The sequence below is a fragment of the Ruditapes philippinarum genome, unplaced genomic scaffold (genome assembly GCF_026571515.1).
Source record: "Ruditapes philippinarum isolate M1 unplaced genomic scaffold, ASM2657151v2 ctg582_1_1_1_1, whole genome shotgun sequence".
Classification (NCBI taxonomy): domain Eukaryota; kingdom Metazoa; phylum Mollusca; class Bivalvia; order Venerida; family Veneridae; genus Ruditapes; species Ruditapes philippinarum.
Window position 1 is genome coordinate 490,674 of NW_026867385.1, and position 25,381 is coordinate 516,054.

Genomic DNA, 25,381 nt, shown 5'->3' on the forward strand with positions numbered 1-25,381 from the left:
CCTCAATGATTAAATTTTTATGTATTTAATTGATTAGCATTTACTTTATTTAATGGTTCCCTCGACGTCATATGTGTAGCAATACAATAATTACACAATAAATGACAATGTAATGTATCAGGATATTTTTTAACAAAATGATAAATATACTGTACTGTATATTTTTTGTAATAAAAATGATAAAAAAACTAGTGTTTCCAACAATCTTTCGTTTGTGGAAGGCTAATGAAAATTAAACAAATATTTATATGATTTAAAGTCTTAAATATACGTTTAAGTATCAATCAGTAATGAAATCAAAGTTAAATAAATTAATAATATCACTTAAGTAATTTTAGGAGTTATTAAATTCTTATTGATGTCTATTAATAAAACGATTTAGATTTCTTCCAAATTATGTAACTGTATATGCTATTTTGGTTTGCGTAATTGTGTATACATTTTTACCAAATGACGATTCTTCTTTAAGATAAGGTGATAAAAATAGATGATGACTTAATCACTCTAATACATGTATATATTATAGATTAATACCGTAATATAAACGTTTATATGCGCACTTTAAAATCAAATCTTTAAATAGAGCTTTAAAATCAAATCTTTAAAACTTTGTCAAAATAAATGTAAACGAATTAGTAAAGATTCCATCAGCAATGACTCTCTGTTGTTATGATATACCCTATATTTAAAACTTTTAGTTTTAGTTTTATAAAATTAGTGATATGTAAGCAATATCTTTACTTTTGGTGAAAGATAACAAACAATTACTATTAACTATTTCGTATGGTATACTGTATATTATTTGATATAAATATTCGTAAAAGCTGAAGAAAGGTATGATATGTTCATGACAGATAATGTTCAAGTGCAACTTCTCGCATGCCCCCTAGCACCGGCCTAAGCGGTATTCAATCTTCGATGGAATCAAAGTATCATAATAATGTCAAATATATTTGTAAACAAATTCAATTTCTTACGAACATAATAAATGTCTTAAAATACTATTTCTGGCACAAACCTTACACAAGAATTATTTGTTGTTTTTGTTACTACGTAATAGTTTTCTTACAATTCTCTGTATTATGTATCGAAATGCAATTCTATTTTTATGTTTGATTTGTATTAAATAAATTGAACCCAATGGTGTTTCTGGCTTTAATAAGTTATGTTATTGTTGCTAAAACATAGGTCTATACTTACAAAAGCAAGCATTACATATAACCAGAGTGAATGTTACTTGAAGAGTCCCTTAAAAAGTCACTTAAAGCGGAAAAAAACACTTAAAGGCCACCTAGCACGGCAAAATTGAAGATGGTACATGTTTGATTTGATTAAGCCTGTCGTAGTAAATACGAGCAGACCGTCCACGCCAAATGGCACTCTGCCTAAGTAAATAACACATTTTAAGAATATGGAGGGAATATTTAACAAAACAATTTCTCGGTTAATGTTAAGTGACAGAGAATACTAAATCATACTGTCCATAAATTAATGATACTATTTTCAAATATACAGAATGATGTTTTCCAACACTGCGTAGTTAAATATTTGTGTTTCCATATTGGAATACAATCCCGCTTTCACATTCTAAACATGTACGTACTTTAAGGAAATTGGAAATCATGCAGCGAAATGCACTTATAACTGCGTAATAATACTAGTGAAGAGAATGGCGGAATCGATTTTATTGTTGCAAAATGTATCATTTGCGACAGATTACAAACTTCATTATAGCGTGTAGGTTAGTCGTAAACCACATCTCCTTAAATGTAATAAATACAGTATTGTATTTATACTGAAAATATATATATACTCGGATACAACTTAAAACTTCAAAGTTCATTGATTAAATATCTATTCATTTCAATTTTCTGAATAATTTCATTTTAATGTTTCCACCACCATTTAATTTAATTTTATGACGTATTGTGTAATTAAAGTGTAGATTTGATATTGCAGTCGCCTCCACACATGTCAAATAAAAAATGTCACCATTAGTAATCTGCCATAAGAAAAATAAATAATAATAATTATTATTATTATTATTATTATTATTATTAGTAGTAGTAGTAGTAGTAGTAGTAGTAGTAGTAGTAGTAGTAGCAGTAGTAGTTTTCGTTGTTGTTTTTTTTTGTTGTTGTGTTTTTTTGTGTATTTTCGGTTTGTTTTTTTTTTGTTTTTTGTTTTTTTTGTTTTTTTGTTGTTGTTGTTGTTGTTTCTTCTGGCCTTTAATAAGTTACGTTATTGTTGATAAACATAGTTTCATACTTAAAAAAAACAAGCATTACATATAACCGGAATGTATTTTACTTAAAAGAGTCCCTTTAATGCGAAAAAGATACTTAAAGATCACCTAACACGTCAAAATTGAAGATATTACATGTGCGATTTGATTGAGCCTGTTCTGTTCTGGTAAATATAAGTTTTTCGTACACACCAAATGGTACTCTGCTTAAGTAAATATCAAATTTACAGAATCTGGGAGAATATTTAACGAAACTTCTTACTTGGTTAATGATAAGTGACTAAAAGTAATTAAATAACGTTGTCCGTAAGTTAATGATACTATTTTCAAATATACAGAATGATGTTTTCCCTGTAAAGTGATAATACTGCGTAGTTTAATATTTGTGTTTCCATATTGGAATACAATCCCGCTTTCATACAAGAAGAATACGTTCTAAACATGTACTACTTTAAGGAAATTGGAAATCATGCAGCGATTTGCACTTCTAACTGCTTAATAATAGTATTATTACGCAGTTAGAAGAGAATGGCAGAATCGATTTAATTATTGCAAAATGTAATATTTGCGACAGATCATAGCGTGTAGGTTGGTGGTAAACCACATCTTCCTTAAATGTAATAAATAAGTATTTTTCTCCTTTTGTTGTGTATGTTCATTTATTATTAAATTGGTCGTCTTTTATTGAAAGCAACATGTTTTGAAATGCTAATTTAAGTCACTTTACAATGTTTACAGTTTGTAAATTCCATGATAAATGTTTGTTTTACAGTTCATTACATCAAATAACAAGCAATGTTTTCTCGTTTCCTGTCTGTTGTTGTGAATTCCATGTCATACTAGACAGGTAAAATGTATGTTGCTATTTTCGTACGTGATGTTGCTTTTTTTAAGTCATATGACTTGACCTATGGCACGTAGACTGGTTGTTTATAAAGATTCATACTTGTAAACAACTTCAATATCTTATAAACATAAAAACTGCTTGTAAAGATGTGGCAGTCTCCTACTTACTAAAACAGTAATTGTAAATTATATAAATTATTCATTTAAACATCCCCGAATTATATATATATAACATTCCTTTTTTGGATGATATCACTTTCTCGTTGAGAGTGACCTACTAAATTTTATTAATTCTTTTTTTAATTTCTTTAATGAACTTGTTTTAAACTAGAACTACAGGCTTACACTATAGAAGTCAGTGATTTTTCACCTTTTAAAAATAACAAAGACATATCAATGGCCTCTTCCCAATTCCCAATCCCAATGGAAATTCATTGTATAATCTTGCAGTTTTCCCAAACATTTTTACTTAAACCAGTTATTAGACTTCCCAAATAAGCAATTTTAGCGATAATTCTTCCCAAAATCAAGAGGCTAAGGCCACTTCCCAATAAAGTGAGAAAAATACTAGCATTGTTAAAATTAATGTCCCTGTTTTATAATGATACAAAATGTAAAATAAATACTTTAGAATAGAGAATTAACTGCGTTCATTTTAATTCATCCGAATTGGACCCAATAGAGAACTAACATTAAAATATCTCATTTAAAAGAATATTCACTACATGTTTACATGTTTATCTCCAAGTCCTGCCGGGATTAATAGAGGGACATGTTGTCACGTGGTAGGAATATTATATCATCTTACATATAAAGAAAACAATTTCAAGACTGATAAACACTCAGAAATAAAAATTGTTTTCTCCTTCCGTAGAATGTTACATGTTTGTTTCAATAATAGATGTAAGATGCTTATCACATGGAAGGATAGAACTGAGTAAGAAATAATTTGTGATAAAAGGTAGCAAAAATTAAACAAGGTAACTCTCCTATGGTTTTTGGAAATTGTAGCTCTAACAGGACACCGAAAATTAAAAAAAAAACGTTTTTTTATCTATTATTTTATTTCAAATATTAAAAATTTTATGCTAAGAGGCTCATTATTCCCCAGAAATGCCTTTATTTTCATTTCTCTAAAGCTCTTTATATTTGGCGTTCGTTAAAAGTTTCCGGAAAGTAACTTTTTGGCCCATAACCAAAATCATATTTTGCTTCTGTTGTATTCGGTACAGTATTACGGTATTTAATGAAGTCAAAATACTACTTTGTTTACATGTTGCTACTTTTATGACAAATAATATCACATTCAGTACTACTTTCTACATTGTTTAATAGGGCCACTTATAAAAAAATAATCAAGAAATGTACTAAAAATTAATTGAAAATCTTCCCTTTTTGCGCTATTCTTGGCCAGCGTTACAATGCTCGAGTCTTGCTCATTTTTCACAATTAAAATAAATATTGTGAAGAAAAAAACGGAATGATCCTAAATTTTGCAGACAATGTTTTGCTTTGACCTTTATCAAATGAAACATTAATCTCGAAAAATTAACTTCCGTTCCTGTCATGTCAGAAAACCTCAATTGTGTCCCTTAATTTTACAAGAAAACGTAAACCCACAGTTATCATAGAAACGTATTTTGACATCTGGATTACAATACAGACGAATTATTTTTTACTACTTTTAGTACATTTATAGTGATTAAGTATTTACAATTTAAGTCAATATACATCTTTCACATTACAGTTTTAGATTACTTCACATTATTCAGGACATAAACATCTTAGATGTTGTATATTCATTTTTACAACGTCGGTCCTTTCTGAAGATGTATTGATAGATGCTTATACAGGTGGAAATTAGTCTATGAATTGCAACATGTCTAAATTTAAGGCGGATTAACATGTTCCATGTGGCGTAATATAAGTTTGTGATAAACCACACTTAACTAACATTACGCTGCATGTAAAGTTTATCTTACTTTCAAAATAAAATATGACGTATTTACTCTCATGCCCATTGAAGATAAGTAATAGAAAGAGCATCGAAACACGAGGCTATCTGATTTGTACGAGAGGGCGTATCCCCCGAGTATAAATCCGATTGCCGAGTGTTTTGATGATCTCATAGTCAAACATAAAAACACGTTCCCTGATACTACAATATGAAACCCCACAAAAAGTAACCAATGAACGAGCATCTGAATATGATATTTCCATCGCTATCCCTTTGAACCAAAATGAACCAATCAATGGGCATGCTCTGGAGTGCGTGTAACTAATACCTGCACTCCAGTTAACGCACTGTGCATGTATATGTATACGATTTAACTCTGTCACATTTTCAATAGAAAGGTCCCCAAACTATGATACAAGACTTATTTTATAGTATCTGATCTTATTGACACTTAAATATTTGTTTTTTTTCTAAACTTGCTTTCCTTTTCTTTCTATCCCACATAAAATTATAATGCAGCAAATTTTAAACAAAAAAAATTTGAAAACGTGTGAAAATTACGCAAATGCACTACTAACAACTGCGCAATTGTATTGAGGGGAAAAGATGGAAATACTAGTTCAACGGCCTTTATCTGTTCGAACAAGGATCAAATTAACACACGATTGTGTCACCTTTTACCTGCCTTATCACAAAACTACGAACAATGTATATAAAGGATCTGTTAAGAGTGGAAATAGAAGAAAAATGAAGTCAGAAACAAGTCTATGTTTCGGCATTATAATTTCGATTTTCTGTTTCGGAGTTCGCATTGATGCCACCACTAAATCTGTTCAAGACACAAATGATTTTAATAACGAAAAGTTCGAGTTACTTTTAAAACGACTTGAACATGTGGAACGCCGGAATGACGAAATGGAAAGAAGAATGGAAATAATGGCTGCAGACTTCCGTGAAAAAGAAAACGCTCTGAACGATCGCATTTCGGAACTAGAAAAACTAAAAAATCCCAGAAACAGTGATAATGACAATCACGTGACTAACGAACGCTTTGTCAACGCGCTTGATGATAGTGACAATGTAACAGATGAAACAGGCGGTAGAGATGCAGTGCAGAAACAAACACGTACAATTATATCAGGTAATATAAAATATATACAAACTACATGTATACATTTATATTGATTTTAAATCTGTATAAAACTAAAGAGTCTGGCCAAAAACTCATCTTATACTTTACATGGAACTGAATGTTAGAGAGAGAAAAACGAGAAACGTATTAGCCTTAATTAGTATATTACAAACGTCAAACATCTTAGCTGTGTTACCTAACTATAGTATCAACTTTTCATTATTTTCTCTTTGATATTGTAGAGTCAGTCCATAGTACATGTTGTTGTCTTTTTAAAAAATCTCATTTCAGGTTCAAGACTTGTGCGTTCTGTGAACTCGGAGGTAGCGTTCTTAGCCACGGTCACCCCACATGACATTGGCAATTTAGGCGTAAACCAAACCATTGTTTTTGATCACACCTTTACCAACACAGGCAACGCCTTCGATAACATTCAAGGCATATTCAAGGCACCTGTTGCAGGCACATATGTATTGTGCGCCACGGTTGCTGGGGAATCTTCCGGCGGTGAACAGATTTACTACGCTCATTTTGACGTAAATGGGAAATATGTTGCTAACTTCATCGCACATCCCTATCAACAATCCACACAAATGATAATAGTTCAACTCAAAGCCGGTGACGATGTATCCGTGAAAAACAGCTGGGCGGACTCAAAAATTCTAGGGGCGATATATACGTCATTTTCCGGATTTTTACTGTATCAGGATCCATAAATATAGAAAGAAAATAAAAAAAACAACAACATTTGTTACCTTTTTATCTATAGTTCCTTGGTAATTATTTCAACAAAAAGGTTTATAAAACAAGAAGTATAAAAAAGTATTAAAAAATCAAAGCACTGAAAGTACTGAAGTATACATTGCTTGATAATATAATCCATTTTTGTCATCAAAGCCATGTTGATTTTAACCTACTGACCTCGAAAACAATAGGGGTCGTCTTCTGACCAAGATCAATGTCCCTAACAAGTGATTCACATGCACCAAGGCTTTTTTCTTCAAAAGTTATTTATGAGTCAAGGAAGATGTAATTTAATGTTCCATCTGTGTATTGCTAGGGCAAGCTGATAGATGAGCAATAAAGAAATCATTTTTTGAAACACCCGTTAAATGGACTGCAGTATAGAATATTGAAACAGTCATATTGAGTTTCCAGTGATGCTATCTGATAAAATACATGATCTGGCTTGAACTCTATACATAGTCAATTAATTGAATCATCCTACAAGACTTAATTACCAAATTATAGTACATCTATGTACTGTACTTTGATGCATTAATAAATATATTCCGGTGTGTTGTATTAATCCCTACACATTAATTTTCAAATGCATTACTTTATCGTTAATTAATAAAAATGAAATCTATAATCACAACAATTCAAATGTACTGTAATATTTTCATTATTCAATAATTGTTACATATAGTCTTCATGAACAACCTTTCCATCCGTTTACATTGGACAGCAAGTTAACAAGGGTTTTCCATGCGCATAATCAGGTTGTGTTACCAACTTCTTAACTTTAGATGAACCACTGAGCTAAAACATTTTTTTTTCTATTTTTTGGCTACTGTGACATACTTCTGATTTTCAACCAAGGTGATCCATGTTCAAACTCGAGCAAAACCTGTCACACACATTCTTACGATGTTGTGTGACAATTGGGACAAAAGTGTGACCAGTAGAGTGTTAACAAACTAAATGACCAGCAGATTGTTAACAACTGTAATGTCAGCGTCGGATACACATGGTTGATTAACATTTAACATGACATAACTGATAAATGTAAATGGTTCGGCCGTGGGTATCCGACGATGCTAAATGTGGACAGACCAGAGTTGACATAAGATGGATGGCCGACATTCAACAATCTAAAACCTCACCCTGAGCCAACCTATAAGTTTCACCACTGACTTTTTCATACTGTACTTATTACAAAAAATAACTGACATTTTACAAAGGTAATAAATTCTATGTCATAGTTATTCATTTAAACGGTTGAAAAATGTATTTAGCAGCATTTTTTTAAAAATATATTTAGTATTTTATTGCAAGTAAAATGTGTTGTTTGTTTATTTTTTTTTCTATGTTTTTGACGCTAGGCAGTATCATAGCCGATAAACAATTTCATACAATGTTTATTACAAAAATATTACTGATATTTTACATTGCTTACACATATAATGTTATAATCATTCATTTAGACGGTTGAAAATTTTATTTAATAGTTCTTATTTTTGAAATGTCCATTTCATCGCAAGTAAAATGTGTTGTTGTTTTTTTTTTATTATTTTGGGCTTTTCCATGTTTTTGACGCTAGACCGTTACGTAGCCGAAAAACACTTTCATGCTGTATTTATAAAAATAACATCACTGACATTTTACATTGGTAACAAAAGAAAGTAATAGTTATTCATTTAAAAGGTTGAAAAAAATAGCGGCTCTTGTTTTAACTACGACTATTTTAATGCCCGTACAAATGTGTTTTCCGGCTTTTTCATGTTTTTTTACGCTAGACTGTTACTTTGCCGAAAAACACTTTGATATCGCATTTAATACAGAATAGAACAAGAAAAGCATTGATGCAAAGCATCAAAGGGCGTCCAAGCAAGAAATGCAGCAAGTGAAGATGAACTAGTAGACATATGATGACAAGATATTCTTATAATCTTTTCAATGGTTTTTACCAGAATTGTATATCACTTATGAATGAGCGGACGAAAGACATTGTTCATTATGAACTTTGATTGGCATGCTAGAGATTAGAATATTACTTGTTATTTCTTTATGACCGTGGTTATTAATAGTAACGGATTTTGTGTGTTTGCGTTTGTTTACCCTCGCCACTGGAAAGAGACCATATGGGCGAGCAACGGATATACATGTAAACAATCATTTACAATCCATATGTGTAACGCGTGATCAACACCACACTTGTGTAATTGTCCCTTATTATGTTATCGCTATTAGCGAAGACCCCCTCTTAAAGTATCTATTCACACTTAGTAAAAATATGACACTGGTTATATTACCATGTTGATCATGTTAAGCATAATTGTTTATTATACAATAAATGTAATATATATTAATTTTGATAAAAAATTACAGATTTTATGAATATTGTTTTCTTTTCTTTTTTGTGTTTTATGCGCTTTTTTATGTTTACTTACTTTTTTTAATTTAAATTGTAAAATAAATTTTAAGAATTCAATTGTCATATTGACCGACGATTATAAGTCAAAAATTAACTGGAAAAAGTCAGTAAATAATGGTTAATCTTTCAATATATAATATTGTTTATTCTTATATTCTTAAACCATGTACATTTGTTTTTTTCTTTATCATTTTTTAATTATCAACCAATTGAATAATTCATAAAATCTAATTTGTAACTTTGAATAATTCCTCGGCATCTTTACTAACCACGAATAACAAATTAAATAAAATGTTTCAAAGTTGATAGTGTCGTATTATTACCATAAAAATGTACCCTTTTCTCAATTATTGTACATATTTATTGTTTTTATCTCATATAGATAAAATGAAACATGTATTGTTGTTGTTCTTGTTGTTTTTGTTTTTTTCGAATTGTATGTTTATGTATAATAAAAATCAATAAATTTGAGAGTTGATCTGTGTTCATGAATTATTGTAACCAAATTAACTGACAAACATTCATTTTGGAAAAAAGCTTATTTATCTGTAAAATATTTGTTTTGTTCTGTAACTATATCAAACATCTACTCCAAAACCGGGAGAGACCGGACAATAAACGGTCACTAGTAAATCCCGGTCAAAATAGACCGGGAGAGACCGGGAATTACCGATAGGAGCACATCCCTCTATAAATAGATTTTCGGAATATTTAGGTCATCAACTCATCATTCTATTTACAGCTTTCGGATAAATGTACAACAATAACATTCCATAGTAACCCACTGTGTAAATAAAAAAAACCGAAGAGCGCGATTTATTGACGGAAAAGGTTATTTCATTTGAAAATTTTTGCAAGTTCGCTATTCATTGTACCACGGATTAATTAATAATCAAGCACCTTCATACCGTTCGGAATGATCGGCTTTTATTATGACCGACTTAAAGGCTCGAGAAGTTGCTGTCGCCCTTTCACTTCTCACTTCCCCTCGGAGCGTGCACGTCGCTGAGAAGGCACAGGGCATCGGCAGAAGATTTACAACTTGGCTGGTAGACACAACTTAAATTTTGCCTTCAACCGTGGACGGTAACTACGGAACTACTTCGTCACTTCTGCGGACCAGCTGCCGATGTCCTGACTAATGCCGAGGGGAGTGGCCCTACAAAGTAGGCTGAGACGACGAGGATGGTGTGCTAGGGTGCGTGAGCCCCTAGCACAGATTGACGGCTTGTAAGGCAGGCCTATAGCTGGCACCAACAGCCCTTTTCAGGGCTAAAACACCTTTCTATTGTCACTGGTTACTGTACATTTAGGTTCTCATTGACCGCCGTACAGTGACCTACTTTTCGGCTCAAAATTCATATCTTTGGCTAATACTCCGTGGAAATTGCATGGAGGTAAATTATCACCATTTTGTGCTTCAAAATTAACTCTTTAAGGACATGACTGGTGACATGTCCGGGGTCCGTACTCGACAGCGCAAGCTGCATTTTGTGCCCGAAAGGGCGGATGGACCCTCATTAAGCTTTAACTACATACATACGTCGCCCTTTCACAAAATCTGATTTCATTCCATAAAAGGGGCGCCGCGCTTCAGCGCGGACGCCAATCATTCTCTAATTTACACGTACTGGTTGCAAAAAGAATAAAATAACATAATGTATTTATTTCTTAATGCTTACACTGATTTACAGTTTCAAATGATTATTTCTTCTCGTCGAATCTTGCCACATATGCCTATATTTAGCTCCATACTCTGGCTTAATCGTCAATATCCCAAGTTCGACGAATTGTTATGGGTCGAACAGTACGCTGGTAAATTTTGTTACGGAGCTCCATACTCATTTTGTAAAACATTTTAGGGCAATTTTATTGCATAAATGTAAATCAGGAATTTTGTTTGATTTAATATCTATCTGAGATGTTTCGTCCCATTTATATAATACAACGATATACACTTTCAGAACTAGCAGACGACAGGCTATTCTTGTTATTGCGTATCTCACTGTATAAATCGCATGTAAAATGGTCTGACATATGGTAGGTTTAACAGTTAATTTTAATACTTTGGAGTCAAAAGATGTATTGAAGTTTATACTGTGATGAAGCTAAGATCCAAAGCTTTCTATTGGTGTAATACATTTTAAAATCGGACATTAAATCACAACAAACAAGCGGTTTAAAAAAAGCTTATTTTGTATTGTTTTAGCATAAGCGGTATCGATTTTACTCTTTCATTCATGCTAGCAAGCGCATGCGTATATGCGAAGTTTAACGCGTAGGTATAAACTACGATTTTATCAATGAACTGTTATTTTTTGTTTTCTTTAAAGGAATGTAGAGTCTATTACTTCATGAAAATAAACGATTTGGAACTTTCAAAGCATTTAAACAACTTTGCAAACACTATTTTAATGATGTGTAGTCGGAATACTGCAGAATGAAGAACTAGTTTCTGTTGTTCGGTAAAACATAAACCTGTAACGATTTCTGAGATATAGCTTATAACTCTGTATACATTGCAAGCAATGTATACAAAAAGATACTCGGCTGAAGTAAAACTGGTTAATTTGCATATGTTATGTCTTAGTCTTCCATGCAAAGTCATATAGAATGTACGCAAAGCTTGCATAACAATGAATTAATAAATTTTTGTAAGGTTATTAATCTTGAAAAATGGAAGACATTAAGAATTGTATGTGTTTCTAAACAAAACTGTCGCATTTCGGTATGTGAACTCAATTTCTAACACCAAGATCTACGCAGTTTGTAAGGCAATTATTTTTATAAATACTTGATTAAAATATATAGAAATTAAATTAAATGAACACATCAACAATCATATAAAATATAAGACACTTATTGAACATCATAAACTTAGCGTACCTGATAAGTTCTGATATTATTCTTGTTATTTTGGTCAAAATTTTAAAATCACACTCAAAAGAGACCCTATATGGATCGCAGATCTAGGATATCTATCACGTTTAAACGTTATTAATTTAGAAGGTGTGTGCAAGCGTGTGTGCTAATGACCATTCCCTTGTGTTCCGGGAATCGAGTAGACTCTGCAGCTTGTTCAGCTATCCAGAACAATTTCATGCATTTTTGTTAACCAATTCACTGACATCCGCCAAACAGTTAAGGTTGCAGTTTGAAGTACGAAGTCATGTTCAACAAACACACGTTGGCTTTTCTTGTAAAGAACAAACATGCAAAGAATACTTCATATTAAGTTTTGCGAAAACATGCTGTTCTGAAAAGATCATTTAAAACTTATTTTTTATCTTTGGCACCCATTTGTTCAACTGTCCTGAATGATGCACCTATTTGGTACAGTTCCATATTTTACTCCTGTTGAGTTTTGTCATAGAATATTCTATTTTTAGCTCTTGCAACCATCTTAATTAACGGACCGAAAGTTTTTAACTATTTTTATTTGCCCTCCAATAATAATTCCTGTCTTGTCACAATAGGCCTAGTGATCTAAATCTTTTCATTAAAGCAAAAGTTAACGATGGACAGAGGCTTATAACTGTCATTATCTCAAATACAAAGTCTATTATCAAAACAAACCATAAAAAATTAGCCGCAAAGGCGTGCTATTAGGAAAGAATGTGGAAGTTAGTCACATCATAGTTTTGTGTTAAATAGCACACAATCTATATTTACACTTACGAATCGTATCAGATCATTTAAAAACCGATAAAATGGTCATCTTGAATTATTGACACCTATTAACTCATGACCTTGTATATCAAAAAGATCAATGTTCCATACACTTTCTTCTCTTTTGGTTCAAAAACATGGGCGAAAATTTTCTGTAATTAGCAATCACAAAACATATAGCAATCACAAAACATGTAATGATTTCACATTTCCTGTCTTTTGTTTGCGAATTCCATGTCTTACTAGACAGGTAAAATGTATGATGTTATTTACGCATGTGACTTGACCTAAGGCACGTAGACTGGTTGTTTATAAAGATTCATACTTGTAAACAACTTCAATATCTTATGAACATGATAAATGCTTGCAAAAGTTTGGCCTATTTACAATTTCAGTCACCTACTTAGTATTGCAATAATTGTTGATTGTGTAAATTATTCTTTTAAACTGCCTCGAATTTTATAACATTCCTTTTAAAATGATTTTACTTGCCTATACTTTATTAAATTCTATGACGTCTTTTTTCTTGAATTTTTAAACCAGAACGACAGGCTTACAAATAATTTCTGTTTTATAGTTACATGTATATCAAATGTAATAAACAAATAAATACTTTACAATAGAGAATTAACTGCGTTCATTTTGTGCTTATCTTTACTACCTGTTTACATGTTTATCTCCAAGTCCTGCTGGGATTAACAGAAGCACATGTTGTCACGTGAAAATGATAGTAGATCATAAAACAATTTCAAGGTTGATAAACACTCAGAAATAAATATATTTTCTCTTTCTGTAGGAAAGTCACATACTTGTTTTATAATGTTGCTAGATGTATGATGCTTATCACATGGAAGTATACCACTGAGTTAGAAAAAGTTTGTGATAAAAGGTAGCAAAATATAAACAAGGTGGTATTTTAACTATCACGTGACAAAATGCCTTGAAAAAGATCGTATGGCCAATGAGTTATCTCCTTTGGTTTTTGGAAATTGTAAAAGGACACCAATTTTTTTATTGGTTTATTTATTATTTTGTTATTTATTTATTTATTCACATTTTGATGCTTAATTGGTGTTTTACCATTGTATTTGATTAGTGTCAAGAGGTTTTGCAAAAAAGTGTGTACATAAATTCCTAAAATCATTTTTTCATATGTGAATGTACTCGACACTATCTCCAGAAAAAAAAACGATTCGATTCAACTCCATTTGAAATGCTCGAAATATGTAAAAGTTTGTTTTAAATTTGCTATACAACAATTTTAAAAAAACTCCACCGAGGTTCAAAAACCTCAAAACATAAAATTTGGATTTGGAACGTTGGTTAATAGGGTCACTTAAAACTGAATATTATGCGAAAAATAATTAAGAAATATACTCAACAGTAATTTGAAAATCGTACGTTTGCGCTATTCTTAGCCCGATTTGAGTGAAAAGCGTTATAAAGCTTTTCGATTTTGGTCTATTCTTCAGTGTTAGAATAATTATTGAGAAAGATGGAATCATTTGAAATTTTGCACACAAGTTATTAGTTTCACCTACATCAAATGGAACATTAATCTCGAAAAATAATTTTCATTCCTATCATGTCAGAAAACCTCAGCTGAGTTCCTTTAATTGAACAAGAAAACATAGAATATCATAGAAATGTATTTATCATAGAAACGTATTTTGACATCTGGATGCTGTCCAGAAAACCGATGTTTTACATGAACTCACACAATTGGAGAGTTAATGTTCAGATCAATTAAGTCTAAAAGCAAATATTTTTCAACAAAAAAAAAAACAACAACTTATTTTTAGAGTCCTTCGTTTTACAGTTTCTAAAAAGTTCTAAAAACTTTCGATACCTTTAGTACATTTATAGTGATTAAGTATTTTTTATATAAGTCACTATACAATTTTAAGATTACATTTTGTTATTTTTTATCACAGAATATTTCACATTATTCAGAAGATAAACATCTTAAATGTTCTATTTTTTTTCAACATTAATAAACACTTGTCGGTCATTTCTCCAGAGAGAAAAAACAATTAAATATTAATTTCTGAACATTAATTTGCTTTGCATACAAATAATGCATACATGTATTGATAAATGTGTATACAGGTGGGAAGTTGTCTATGAATTGCAACATGTCTAAATTTAAGGTGGATTAACAAGTTCCATGTGACGTAATCTAAGTTTGTGGTTTACATTACACTGCATGTAAAGATTATCTACCTTTTCAAATAAAATGTGACGTATTATTCTCATACCCAGTGATTATACTCGTAAGATTTATTTTTATAGTATCTGATCTCAACTTATTGACACTTTAATATTTGGTTTTTCAACTCTTTTTTCTTTGTTCATCGATTTAGCCTCTTTACCACATACAAAATATATAAGAATCAAAATTGATATAGTATTTTTGTAATGAAGCAAATATATATATGGAAAACAAAACAGCCTTTTGAAAACTTCTGAAAATTAACACAAATGTACTACTAACAACTGCGCAATTGTATTGAGGGGAAAAGATGGAAATACTAGTTCAACGGCCGTTATCTGTTCAAACAAGGGTCAAAATTAATACATGATTGTGTCACCATTTACTTGCCTTATCACAAAACTACGAACAATGTATATAAAAGATCTGATAAGAGTGGAAATAGAAGAAAAATGAAGTCAGAAACAAGTCTATGTTTCGGCATTTTAATTTCGATTTTCTATTTCGGAGTTCGCATTGATGCCACAACTAAAACTGTTCAAGACACAAATGATTTTAATAACGAAAAGTTCGAGTTACTTTTAAAACGACTTGAACATGTGGAACGCCGGAATGACGAAATGGAAAGGAGAATGGAAATGATGGCGGCAGACTTTCGTGAAAAAGAAAAGGCTCTGAACGATCGCATTGCAGAACTAGAAAAACTGAATGAGAAACTAAGAAACTATGAGAATGACAATCATGTGACGGACGAACGCTTTGACAACGCGCTTGATGATAGTGACAATGTAACAGATGAAACAAACGGTAGAGATGCAGTGAAGAAACAAACACGTACAATCAGATCAGGTAATATGAAATACATGTATATACAACTACATTTATATTGATTGTAAACGGACATGTACTGTTTTCAACATAAGACAACTTTACAAACATTCATCTATTGCTATTTTTGGAACTGAATGTCAGAAAACTGTACTTATAGAAGATCTAATAAATCCCTTGATTTTCGGGGTAGCAGTTTGACACCATCGTATTTTACTTGGAAGATTTATGGTCATTTTGCTCGTTAATGGGTTCGCATAAACTGTAAGAACACTCACAATGAAACGGGTTCGTCTAAATCACCTAAATTTGTTTATTAAAGCGACCACGCAGTATTTAGCACTTTGATAAAATAGGAAATTAACATATCAATATATTAAGACAAGAATGAGTCCATTATCTTTTTAGGACTAATATAAATAATAATCATTCTCATTTCAGGTTCAAGACTTGCGCGTTCTGCCCAATCCGAAGTTGCCTTCTTCGCCACGGTCACGCAACATGACGTTTACAATTTAGGCGTTAACCAGAATATTGTTTTTGATCACGCTGTTACCAACACAGGCAACGCCTTTCATAACATTCATGGCATTTTTACGGCACCTGTTGCAGGCACATATGTATTGTGCGCCACGGTTGCTGGGTTGTCTGTCAGCAACGACCAGACATATTACGCTCATTTTGACGTTAATGGAAAATATGTTGCTAAATTCATTACGCATCCCTATAGACAAGCCACACAAATGATAATACTTAAACTCCAGGCCGGCGACGATGTCTCTGTGAAAAACACCAGAGCAGAGTACGGTATCCTAGGGGCCATGTATACGTCATTTTCCGGATTTTTACTGTATCAGGATTTCGGGTCATCCGTAAATATAGTCGGAAAATGAAAAACAAAACAACACTTGTTACCTTTATAAATATCTTTAGTTCCTTGGTAATAATCTCAATATGTCAATTCAAGGAAAAAACTCTATAAAAAGGGGGAAAACTTTGACCCCTAACATGAAATGTTTGCAAAATGATACATATGTGTGTTCAAAATTGCTACTGACTTCAATCAATCTGCAAGCATTCAGATGAAAGCTTGTTTACACAAGAGCGCTAAACAACAATAAAATTAATACTAGTAAGTACTTTTAAATATAAACAAACCTGGATGAATCGCACATCTATCGCGTATAAAGGTTATTAGTTAAGTATGTGTGTGCAAGCGTTTGTGCTAACAGGAATCGAAAAGACGTTATCTAATATTCATCTCTGCTGTTTGTTCAGCTACCCAGAACAATGTCATACATAGTTATTAGTAACATTTTTGTGGATCGATTCACGTACAAACGCTTAATACTTAAGGTTGCATGTAGAACTACGGAAGCATTGTTCAACTAACAGTCATTAGCTTTTCTTATAAAGGACAACAAATAAGGTTTGCGAAAACATGCTATTCTGGAAACATCATTTAAAGCTTGTTTCTTTTAAGCTCTTGCAGCTATTTTGTTCAACGGCTCGGAATGATGCCTCTATTGTTGTACAGTTCCACATATGACTACTTCTACCGAGTTTCGACAAAATCTAATGTCATATAATATTCTATTTTTATCACTTGAAACTATCTTAATTAACGGACCGAACGTTCTTAACTATTTTTCTTTGCTATATAATTATATATATATATTGGTAATTCCTGTTTTGTCACAATTGGACTAGTAGTTGAAGGAAGTAATAATAATAATAATAATAATAATTTTATTCGGTAAAAGTGTACATGACATGGCAATGACATAATGATGCATAATGATACAATAAATATAACAATAATCAAAATATTAAAGAGACTAGAAATATCACATGACATAAGTATACGACAAAATATAAATATATGAGCCATGTAGTGCCCACCAATACCAGGGATAACACAAAAAAGAGGAAAGGATTCCTCTTATTTCCATTGTGGTCCCTGATATTGGAGGCATGACACAGAAAGTCATGTTAATTTGTATGAAATTGAAATTAATACTTTTACTAATAAGACATAAATTGCAATAATTTAGTTGAGATCACAATATATCACAGTCCAAGTTTGTATCACATTAAAATCACAGTTCAAGTTTGTATCACATCAATAAATCATGAAATAGTGCATCACAGAAATTGTCAGTCAAACTGTAAAAATTTAATAAAAATATTATAAAACGTTAAATGTGCAAGCTAAAAATGGGTAAATTACTAAAGGACACAACATATGTGTGTTGTGCTTAAACTTAAGAATAAGTAAAATCTGGGACTCTATTAAGACTATTAAAAGATTCAAATACTTTTGAAAAATAAACTAAAATTAAGTGGCCATTAAATGGGCTTTGATGGCATGCTTGAAGGTGTGGGAAGATTGAATATCTCTAAGATTTTGAGGAAGGCCGTTCCAAAGTGAAATACCATTAAAAGCAAAAGATTTTCTACCAAAGCTTCCAACCTTTGGTAAAGAAAATCGTCCTGTGTCACTAAAAGAATAGCTTACACAGGAATCTGATGTTGAAAGTGCTGACACTCTAGACCTGGTACAGCGGTCATGGACCTGATTAAGGGGTACAAAATGCTCCTTAAGGTATTTTGGGGCTGTGTCAGACTTTATTTTATGGACATGGCAAAGAGTTATCTGATCAACTCTTTTGGAGACCGGTAACCAGTTAAGAACCTTAAATTGCTCTGGCCCAACATGTGACCTGCTGTCCTTATTCAAAACAAAACGAACCAATTTATTCTGGGTTGTTTGGAGCCTTTTCTTCCAATACTGAGTCAAACTTGGGTACCAAAAAGAACAAACATAATCAAAATGGCATTGAATTAAGGACATGACCAAGAGTTTCCTAGTGTGGAGATCCAAGAATTGACTTTTCCTATACAAGTATTTCAGCCGGGCATTTGCTTTCGTAACCACTGACCGTGCAATTTCTTCACAGGAAAGGTTCTGGTCCAAAGTTGCACCGAGATATTTAACTGAGCTGGTAGCCTGGATATTTATACCATTACATGAAATATCTAAATTGCCTTTTGACCTTAACCTTGGTTTTGAACCAAACAGAATAGATTCTGTTTTGCCAAGATGAAGTGAAAGCTTGTTATCGACAAGCCATTCACTAACATACTCCATCTCAAGTGATAAAAGAGATTCAATGTCGGAAGTACTTTTACCACACACAAGAATCCCAGAGTCGTCGGCATACAATAAAAGTTTGTTTCTGACAACAGCCGACATATCATTAACATAAATTAAAAATAGAAGGGGGCCCAATATTGATCCTTGGGGTACCCCACAAGTGACGGGAGCCTGGCTGGAATAAACACCAGATACCTGAACTAACTGTTGCCTATCTGAAAGATAAGATTGAAACAATCGGACAGCATCAGAACTGAGGCCAATAGCATTCAGTTTCATTAATAAAATACTATGATTGACCGTGTCAAACGCTTTCTGCAAATCAAGGAGAACCATTCCCACCATGTTACCTTTATCCATTTGAAATTTTACAAAATCAGATAAATGGATAAGACACGTGTCTGTAGAAAAACCGCGTCTAAAACCGGACTGAAAACTGTATAAAATCTTGTTCTTACTCAAATACCCTTCCATTTGATCATATATGGCCCTTTCAAAAATTTTCGAAAAAACACACAAAATAGACACTGGCCGATAATTACCGACTTCAGTTTTATCACTTTTCTTATAAAGAGGGATAACCCGTGCATTCTTAAGATCATCGGGAACAGAACCCTGAATAATGGAGAGATTGACTATATGAGTCAAAGGACATGCTATAACTGTTGCACTGTCCCTTAAGAACCTACTGGGGATACCATCTAACCCAGTGGCCTTATTAGCACTGAGCCTATTAAGGTAATTTAGAATTTTGTTCTCTGAAACAATTGAAAATGAAAAGCTATCTGGAAAAATACCTTTAGACACATAAAATTTTCTTACAAAAGATTTATCATATTTAAAACAACTTCTTGGTAATTTTTCAACTAATTTTTCAGCAACAGTAGTATAAAAACTGTTAAATTTTTCAGCAACATTTAAAAAATCAAAGCAGATTTCTCCATTTATTTTTAAACCAATGTTACTAGAAGAACTAACACCTTTTTTCGATGGTAAACCAAGCTGTTTTAAAGATTTCCAAAGAGATTTGGAGTCAGATTTATTGTTTTCAATACTGTCTTTAAAATAGTTTTTCTTGGCATTGTGAATTAGAGACTGCGTATTATTTCTAAGCTCTGTAAAACTATTATAATGATCTAACGTTTTATTGTTTTTATACAAGTTAAAAGCTTTGTCTCTGGCACTTATACTTTGCAAAATGTCATCACTCATCCACGGTTCTGTCCGTTGTTTGATTCTAATTTCCTTTACAGGTGCACTTTTATTTAACACAGATAGAAAAATATGTTTAAAACTAAGCCAAGCTTCGTTAACATTGTCACTGAGTATTACAGAACTCCAATCTGATGATAATAAGGATTGTTGAAAGTCTTCTCTGTTGTAATTTTTTTGAGATCTTATTTTTACAGTATTATGTTTCCCAATAGAAGAACGTGTTATTTTCCGAGTACAGAAAATCATGGAATGGAAGTCTTCATTAAAGCAAAAGTTCCCGATGGGCAAAGGCTTAAACCACAAAAAATTAGCTGCAAAGGGCGCTAATAAGAATGTGGAAATTAATCACATAGTTTTCTGAAATTAAATAGCATATAATCTACATAAGACTCATTTCTTTAACACTTACAAACCCTATCAGATCATTTAAGAGTTGATGAAATGGTCATCGTAAGCTACTGACACCGGTAACTTCATTAACTTGCACATAAAAAAGGTCAATGTTTATAGACTTTCTTCTTTTTTAATCCAAAAACAAGGAGTGAAGAATTTTCTATACACTAGCATTCACGTTATGATGAAAATGTTGTTTTTTTATTTATTTGGGAACAACTGTTACAAGCCACTTTGCCTTCTCTTTATCCCCATTAAAAGTAATGACACAGTCATTTAAAACTTTGAAGCTGTGATCTGAAGTGTCCAATTTAGACCAAGACCCCTAAAATATTGGGTTATCGATCAATTCTGTAAAGTTACATTCAAATTGTTTAACTGGTATAAGAGAAGTATTCCAGACAAAATTTTCAAATGAAAATCAGTAAAGGGCCAAAAATCTTTCAAGCATTGAGTCTTTACTGGGTATCAGGCCTGGAGTCTTTACTGGGTATAAACAATCAACATTTAGTTAAAACTTCATACATGTATCTACATGCATGTTTGATGAATAAATTCAAGAAAAACCAAACTGATAATAATTTAAAATCTTTAATTCAGCTGTAGGATAATAAACATATCTCTTACTTTAAGACATATTTTAATAAATGCGAGCAAAATACTACAGTATTATATTATTCTATAAAATAGAAACTATAATCATCCAGTAAAAATTGAATAATATACATATAGGCCATGTTTCATAGATCTATAAACTTTGCAAAATCAGAACAATAATTTAATTCTAAAGATAATTGAATTATAAATATTAGTCCCATGACATCAGTGTTTTCAACACAAGTTCATACTCAAATAATTTATATTTAATAAGAGGCATGATGTAACAACTATAATTACTGTTGTTAATGTAAAAACTGTAATCAAATATATATATATATATATATATATATATATATATATATATATATATATATATATATATATATATATATATATATATATATATATATATATATATGACTTTAAAAATGCCTGTCACAATAAACTTTTGCATTATTTTAACCATTTCTGGGTTGGTTTGTACCGGTAACATAATTTGATATAAATAAATAGAATCTTACACAAATTGCCATTTATTTAATAAAAAGACTTAAAAACGAAAAGAAAAAAAATACTACAAAGCTCATGACATACATGACTGACACCTCAAAAACTAGACTCATTTCACCTTAAACCTGCTGGATTTACGAAATGGGACTTGCTCTGCTTTGAATTTGGAACAGTCCATTAGAATTTTAAGGGATTTTATAATCAAGCTACCATCAGTATAGAGCAGACGGCACCGACTGGCTAAAACTGGTTCCAGCAGGTTAAGGGTTAATCTTTTTCATTTCATCACATGGTCAAAATTTAAGTGAATCACATTTTACTTTAAAAAAAACATGGTTGTAAAAAGAACTAAATAAGAGTTATGGCCCTTTGGACCTGTTATTACAATCATGCATAAACTTAACTAAGGTGGAGTTTCTATGACATTCATTTATAATACATATTTGTTTTAAAACATCAATAAAGGCAAAAATGCACACTAAACGACAAGTTATTAAAATTACGAGACAGAAATACATGTAGTTTTATAAGAACTAATAGAAGATAGATGGACATGAAATAGAAATGGGGAAAGGAAGTCAGAAAAAACAGTGGGCAAGTCATAGAGACGCATTCTTGAAATGCAAGAATTATAATTAATTCTGTTGCAACAGTTAATAAATATGTAACAATATCAAAAACAATTAAACCTAAAACAACTATAATCAAAAAAAAAATCTTTACTTTCCCAAGCCACTCAAATACAGGCATCTGACCATCGTCAGCCATAACATTTATGTAGTCTGACCAAACTTTTACAATGTTTGCTGTAAACACTATTCTATAAAGTTTGATATTGGAATCCATATAAATTACTATGGATATTTCCAAACATCAGCAACAAGTTCAATTCATCACATTATTATGATAAAGGTAGAAGGCAGCGCATGGCAAGATTTGACTCATAGCACAATAAGTTTCTATTCTATGTACAGATAAACAAAATACAACACTATCTTCTAATAAGCTAATAGAAGCCATATCTTACAATTTGTTTTGTTGTTAAGTAACCAGAACACTGTTAAGACAATACGGCAACTTCCCAGCTTTACTGACAGAGGAAGAACTCGAGGTGCCACTCACTGCAATACTTCGGACAACAGAAGACAACTCAGAACAAACCACTAACCACTAACTATCCTGAAGATAGCTGGATAGCTTCCTGGCATAAAAGAGTTGCAAATCTTTGGTGTGGTTCGAACCCCTAACGATGAGGGGCAAGTGGCTTGAAGTCAGCGACTCTAACCACTCGGCTACAAAGGCCGCACAATTTAATCAATATAATCTCAACTCGTATAAATATCTGAAATAACAACAAGTATAACATTGTTAACAACCAATGACATGTATTTCTAGTAAGCATGTACCACTTACTGAAATAGTTAATGCAATTTACATATCACACAACTAAATCCACATCAATTGCAACTTCTAATGCACATAGCATTTCGCATTTATACAATATTTTTCCAAAAACATTTTAGAGATGCATTGATCTTTGGTGCCTTTTGTTTCAATATTTTCAAACTTTGTTTAGTTACCAGCAGAATCTTTTTACGCAAGCGGTTTTCTTGTATAAATCTCTTAAGAAGCATTTCTCACAAATATCCTTTTTCAATTATGATAAGTGGTTTTTTTTTGCCTAGAATCTTCCAGTCAATTTTTGTCGTTTAGTGTAAGTGTCAGCATAATGTCCACCTAAACCCTGTGAATGTTGACCTATATAATCTCCTTCTGGACTCGGCTCCGGTGACGGCAACACATGGGAAAACGGCCTTTTCTGGCCTTGTGGAGTGGCCTGAAAATCATAGTATTAAGACAATCCATTTAAAATATGTTAATTTTTATTTCATTTCAATATACGACTTATGAATAGAATAGAAGAATCATAATCATAACAGTATCACCTTGCTAAGCCTCGTCTTCTTTAATTAAAACAAAAACACACAAAAAAGGTTATCACATTATAGTTATTTCCTCAGGTGAACCTGCATTTACAGCAAATTAAATTTCAGGAAACAACAGTATGCGGATTATTTTTCAGGTTTAACTATGTTGTTTTGAGTCAATGAATGCATCACCAAAACAGAAATACTAACTTAGTAAGACTTTCAGTAAGGAAAAAAGAAATGACAAAAGTTTTGTTATTCTAACCTTAAATGACTTAATAAACACTAGATCTATGAACTAATTTATTCAAAGGCCCTTTATTTCTCAAAGGTTTTTATCTTTTGTGTTGTTTAAATTTCCAAAACAAATGCTCATAGGCCAAATACCTGAACCAGCTTTTGCTTCTGTTGCTTTTTGGCAATTAGTACAGTTATAGTGAGTAAGTATTTTGTGTGGAAGTCAAAATAATACTTTATATTTTGCTTCTTTCTTAAGAAAGGAAATATCTTTTTTTTAATGTGTCTTGAAACAACTTTTAGAGGTAAAATTTAACTATTGATTTTTAAACTAGTAAAAAAATGTTCTACTTGGTAAAATAATGTTGAATATTGGACACAAAAATGTTGAAACAGTAGAAATTTAACATATCCCTAAACTTACAAGATTAGATTGTGTTGTTCCAGCACCACTTGCTGAAAATAATGAAGGAATTGAAGGCGGCCCCATCAGACTTCTCATTCCTGACCTAGCTCCTCCGCCTGGGGTACGACTCCCATCCCTGCCAAAGGAACCAGCAAAGTTTGACTGCATGGTAACATCCCGTCCAACGGAACCAACCAAATTAGTTGCTCCTGATCGGGCAGGAAAATCCGTCCTTTGAGTATTATTTGACATACCAGGCTGGCGAGCGTTATTAAATGAGCCCAGAAGACTTGTCATAGAAGAGTTACCCATTTGTCTAATTCCTCCATCAATGTTTCCATACGGTCCTATTTACAAACAAAAGATATTGTACGCTTTACAAACAAAACAAAACAAATGGTCCTACATGTTTTTACAAACAAAACAAAACATTACATGAAATGCTGATTAAGCCTACTGGTAACATTATGCTATCATGATATATATGTATATAGAAAATATAAGTGTGCTCCCTAAATGACAGAATTATGGATCTCAATCTATCTTCTTTATGCATAGTAATGCTTATCACCAAAGTTTTGCTGGATCAATAGAAAATTTCACGATTATTCTCCTATGAATTTATGATGGCCTTCAAAGCTGAGCTGTTCAGGCTTCAAACCTGTCTTGCTGTATGTTCAAAACCCATCTGGGACATTAAATTCTTTCACAATATTAAATAAGAAGTAATGTATTAATTAAGTTTATTGCTTGTTTGGTGGGTCTGCTTAGATTTTTGCACATGCCTGAAGTAACACTATAATAATGGGCAATTGTCTTCCTTGCAATTATAAAGCTGCAAAGTCAATTTATGACCTAAATAGCATTTGCACAATCAAAAAAAAATATA

At 31.9% G+C, this 25,381-nt stretch overlaps 3 protein-coding genes across 3 annotated transcripts; 2 read left to right on the forward strand and 1 right to left on the reverse strand.

Moving 5' to 3' along the window:
* Positions 1 to 5,730: 5,730 nt before the first annotated feature.
* Positions 5,731 to 6,928, forward strand: LOC132735939 (C1q-related factor-like). Its single transcript, XM_060722979.1, has 2 exons — positions 5,731 to 6,189; positions 6,472 to 6,928. The coding sequence occupies exons 1-2, from the start codon at positions 5,796 to 5,798 to the stop codon at positions 6,894 to 6,896; spliced, it is 819 nt and encodes a 272-aa protein (XP_060578962.1). The 5' UTR covers positions 5,731 to 5,795; the 3' UTR covers positions 6,897 to 6,928.
* An 8,582-nt stretch (positions 6,929 to 15,510) lies between these two features.
* On the forward strand, positions 15,511 to 16,953 carry LOC132735938 (uncharacterized). The gene is made up of 2 exons (XM_060722978.1): positions 15,511 to 16,067; positions 16,488 to 16,953. The coding sequence occupies exons 1-2, from the start codon at positions 15,671 to 15,673 to the stop codon at positions 16,937 to 16,939; spliced, it is 849 nt and encodes a 282-aa protein (XP_060578961.1). The 5' UTR covers positions 15,511 to 15,670; the 3' UTR covers positions 16,940 to 16,953.
* A 5,122-nt stretch (positions 16,954 to 22,075) lies between these two features.
* Positions 22,076 to 24,839, reverse strand: LOC132735936 (uncharacterized). The gene is made up of 2 exons (XM_060722976.1): positions 24,511 to 24,839; positions 22,076 to 23,758 (listed from the first exon to the last, which is right to left on the reverse strand). The coding sequence occupies exons 1-2, from the start codon at positions 24,802 to 24,804 to the stop codon at positions 23,603 to 23,605; spliced, it is 450 nt and encodes a 149-aa protein (XP_060578959.1). The 5' UTR covers positions 24,805 to 24,839; the 3' UTR covers positions 22,076 to 23,602.
* Positions 24,840 to 25,381: the final 542 nt, after the last annotated feature.

Coding starts and splice junctions, on each gene's coding strand:
- LOC132735939 (XM_060722979.1), top strand. CDS start 5,796: ATGAAGTCAGAAACAAGTCTATGTTTCGGCATTATAATTTCGATTTTC. Junction 6,190..6,471: donor AACACGTACAATTATATCAG/GTAATATAAAAT, acceptor ATCTCATTTCAG/GTTCAAGACTTGTGCGTTCT.
- LOC132735938 (XM_060722978.1), top strand. CDS start 15,671: ATGAAGTCAGAAACAAGTCTATGTTTCGGCATTTTAATTTCGATTTTC. Junction 16,068..16,487: donor AACACGTACAATCAGATCAG/GTAATATGAAAT, acceptor TTCTCATTTCAG/GTTCAAGACTTGCGCGTTCT.
- LOC132735936 (XM_060722976.1), bottom strand. CDS start 24,804: ATGGGTAACTCTTCTATGACAAGTCTTCTGGGCTCATTTAATAACGCT. Junction 23,759..24,510: donor GAACAACACAATCTAATCTT/GTAAGTTTAGGG, acceptor TATGATTTTCAG/GCCACTCCACAAGGCCAGAA.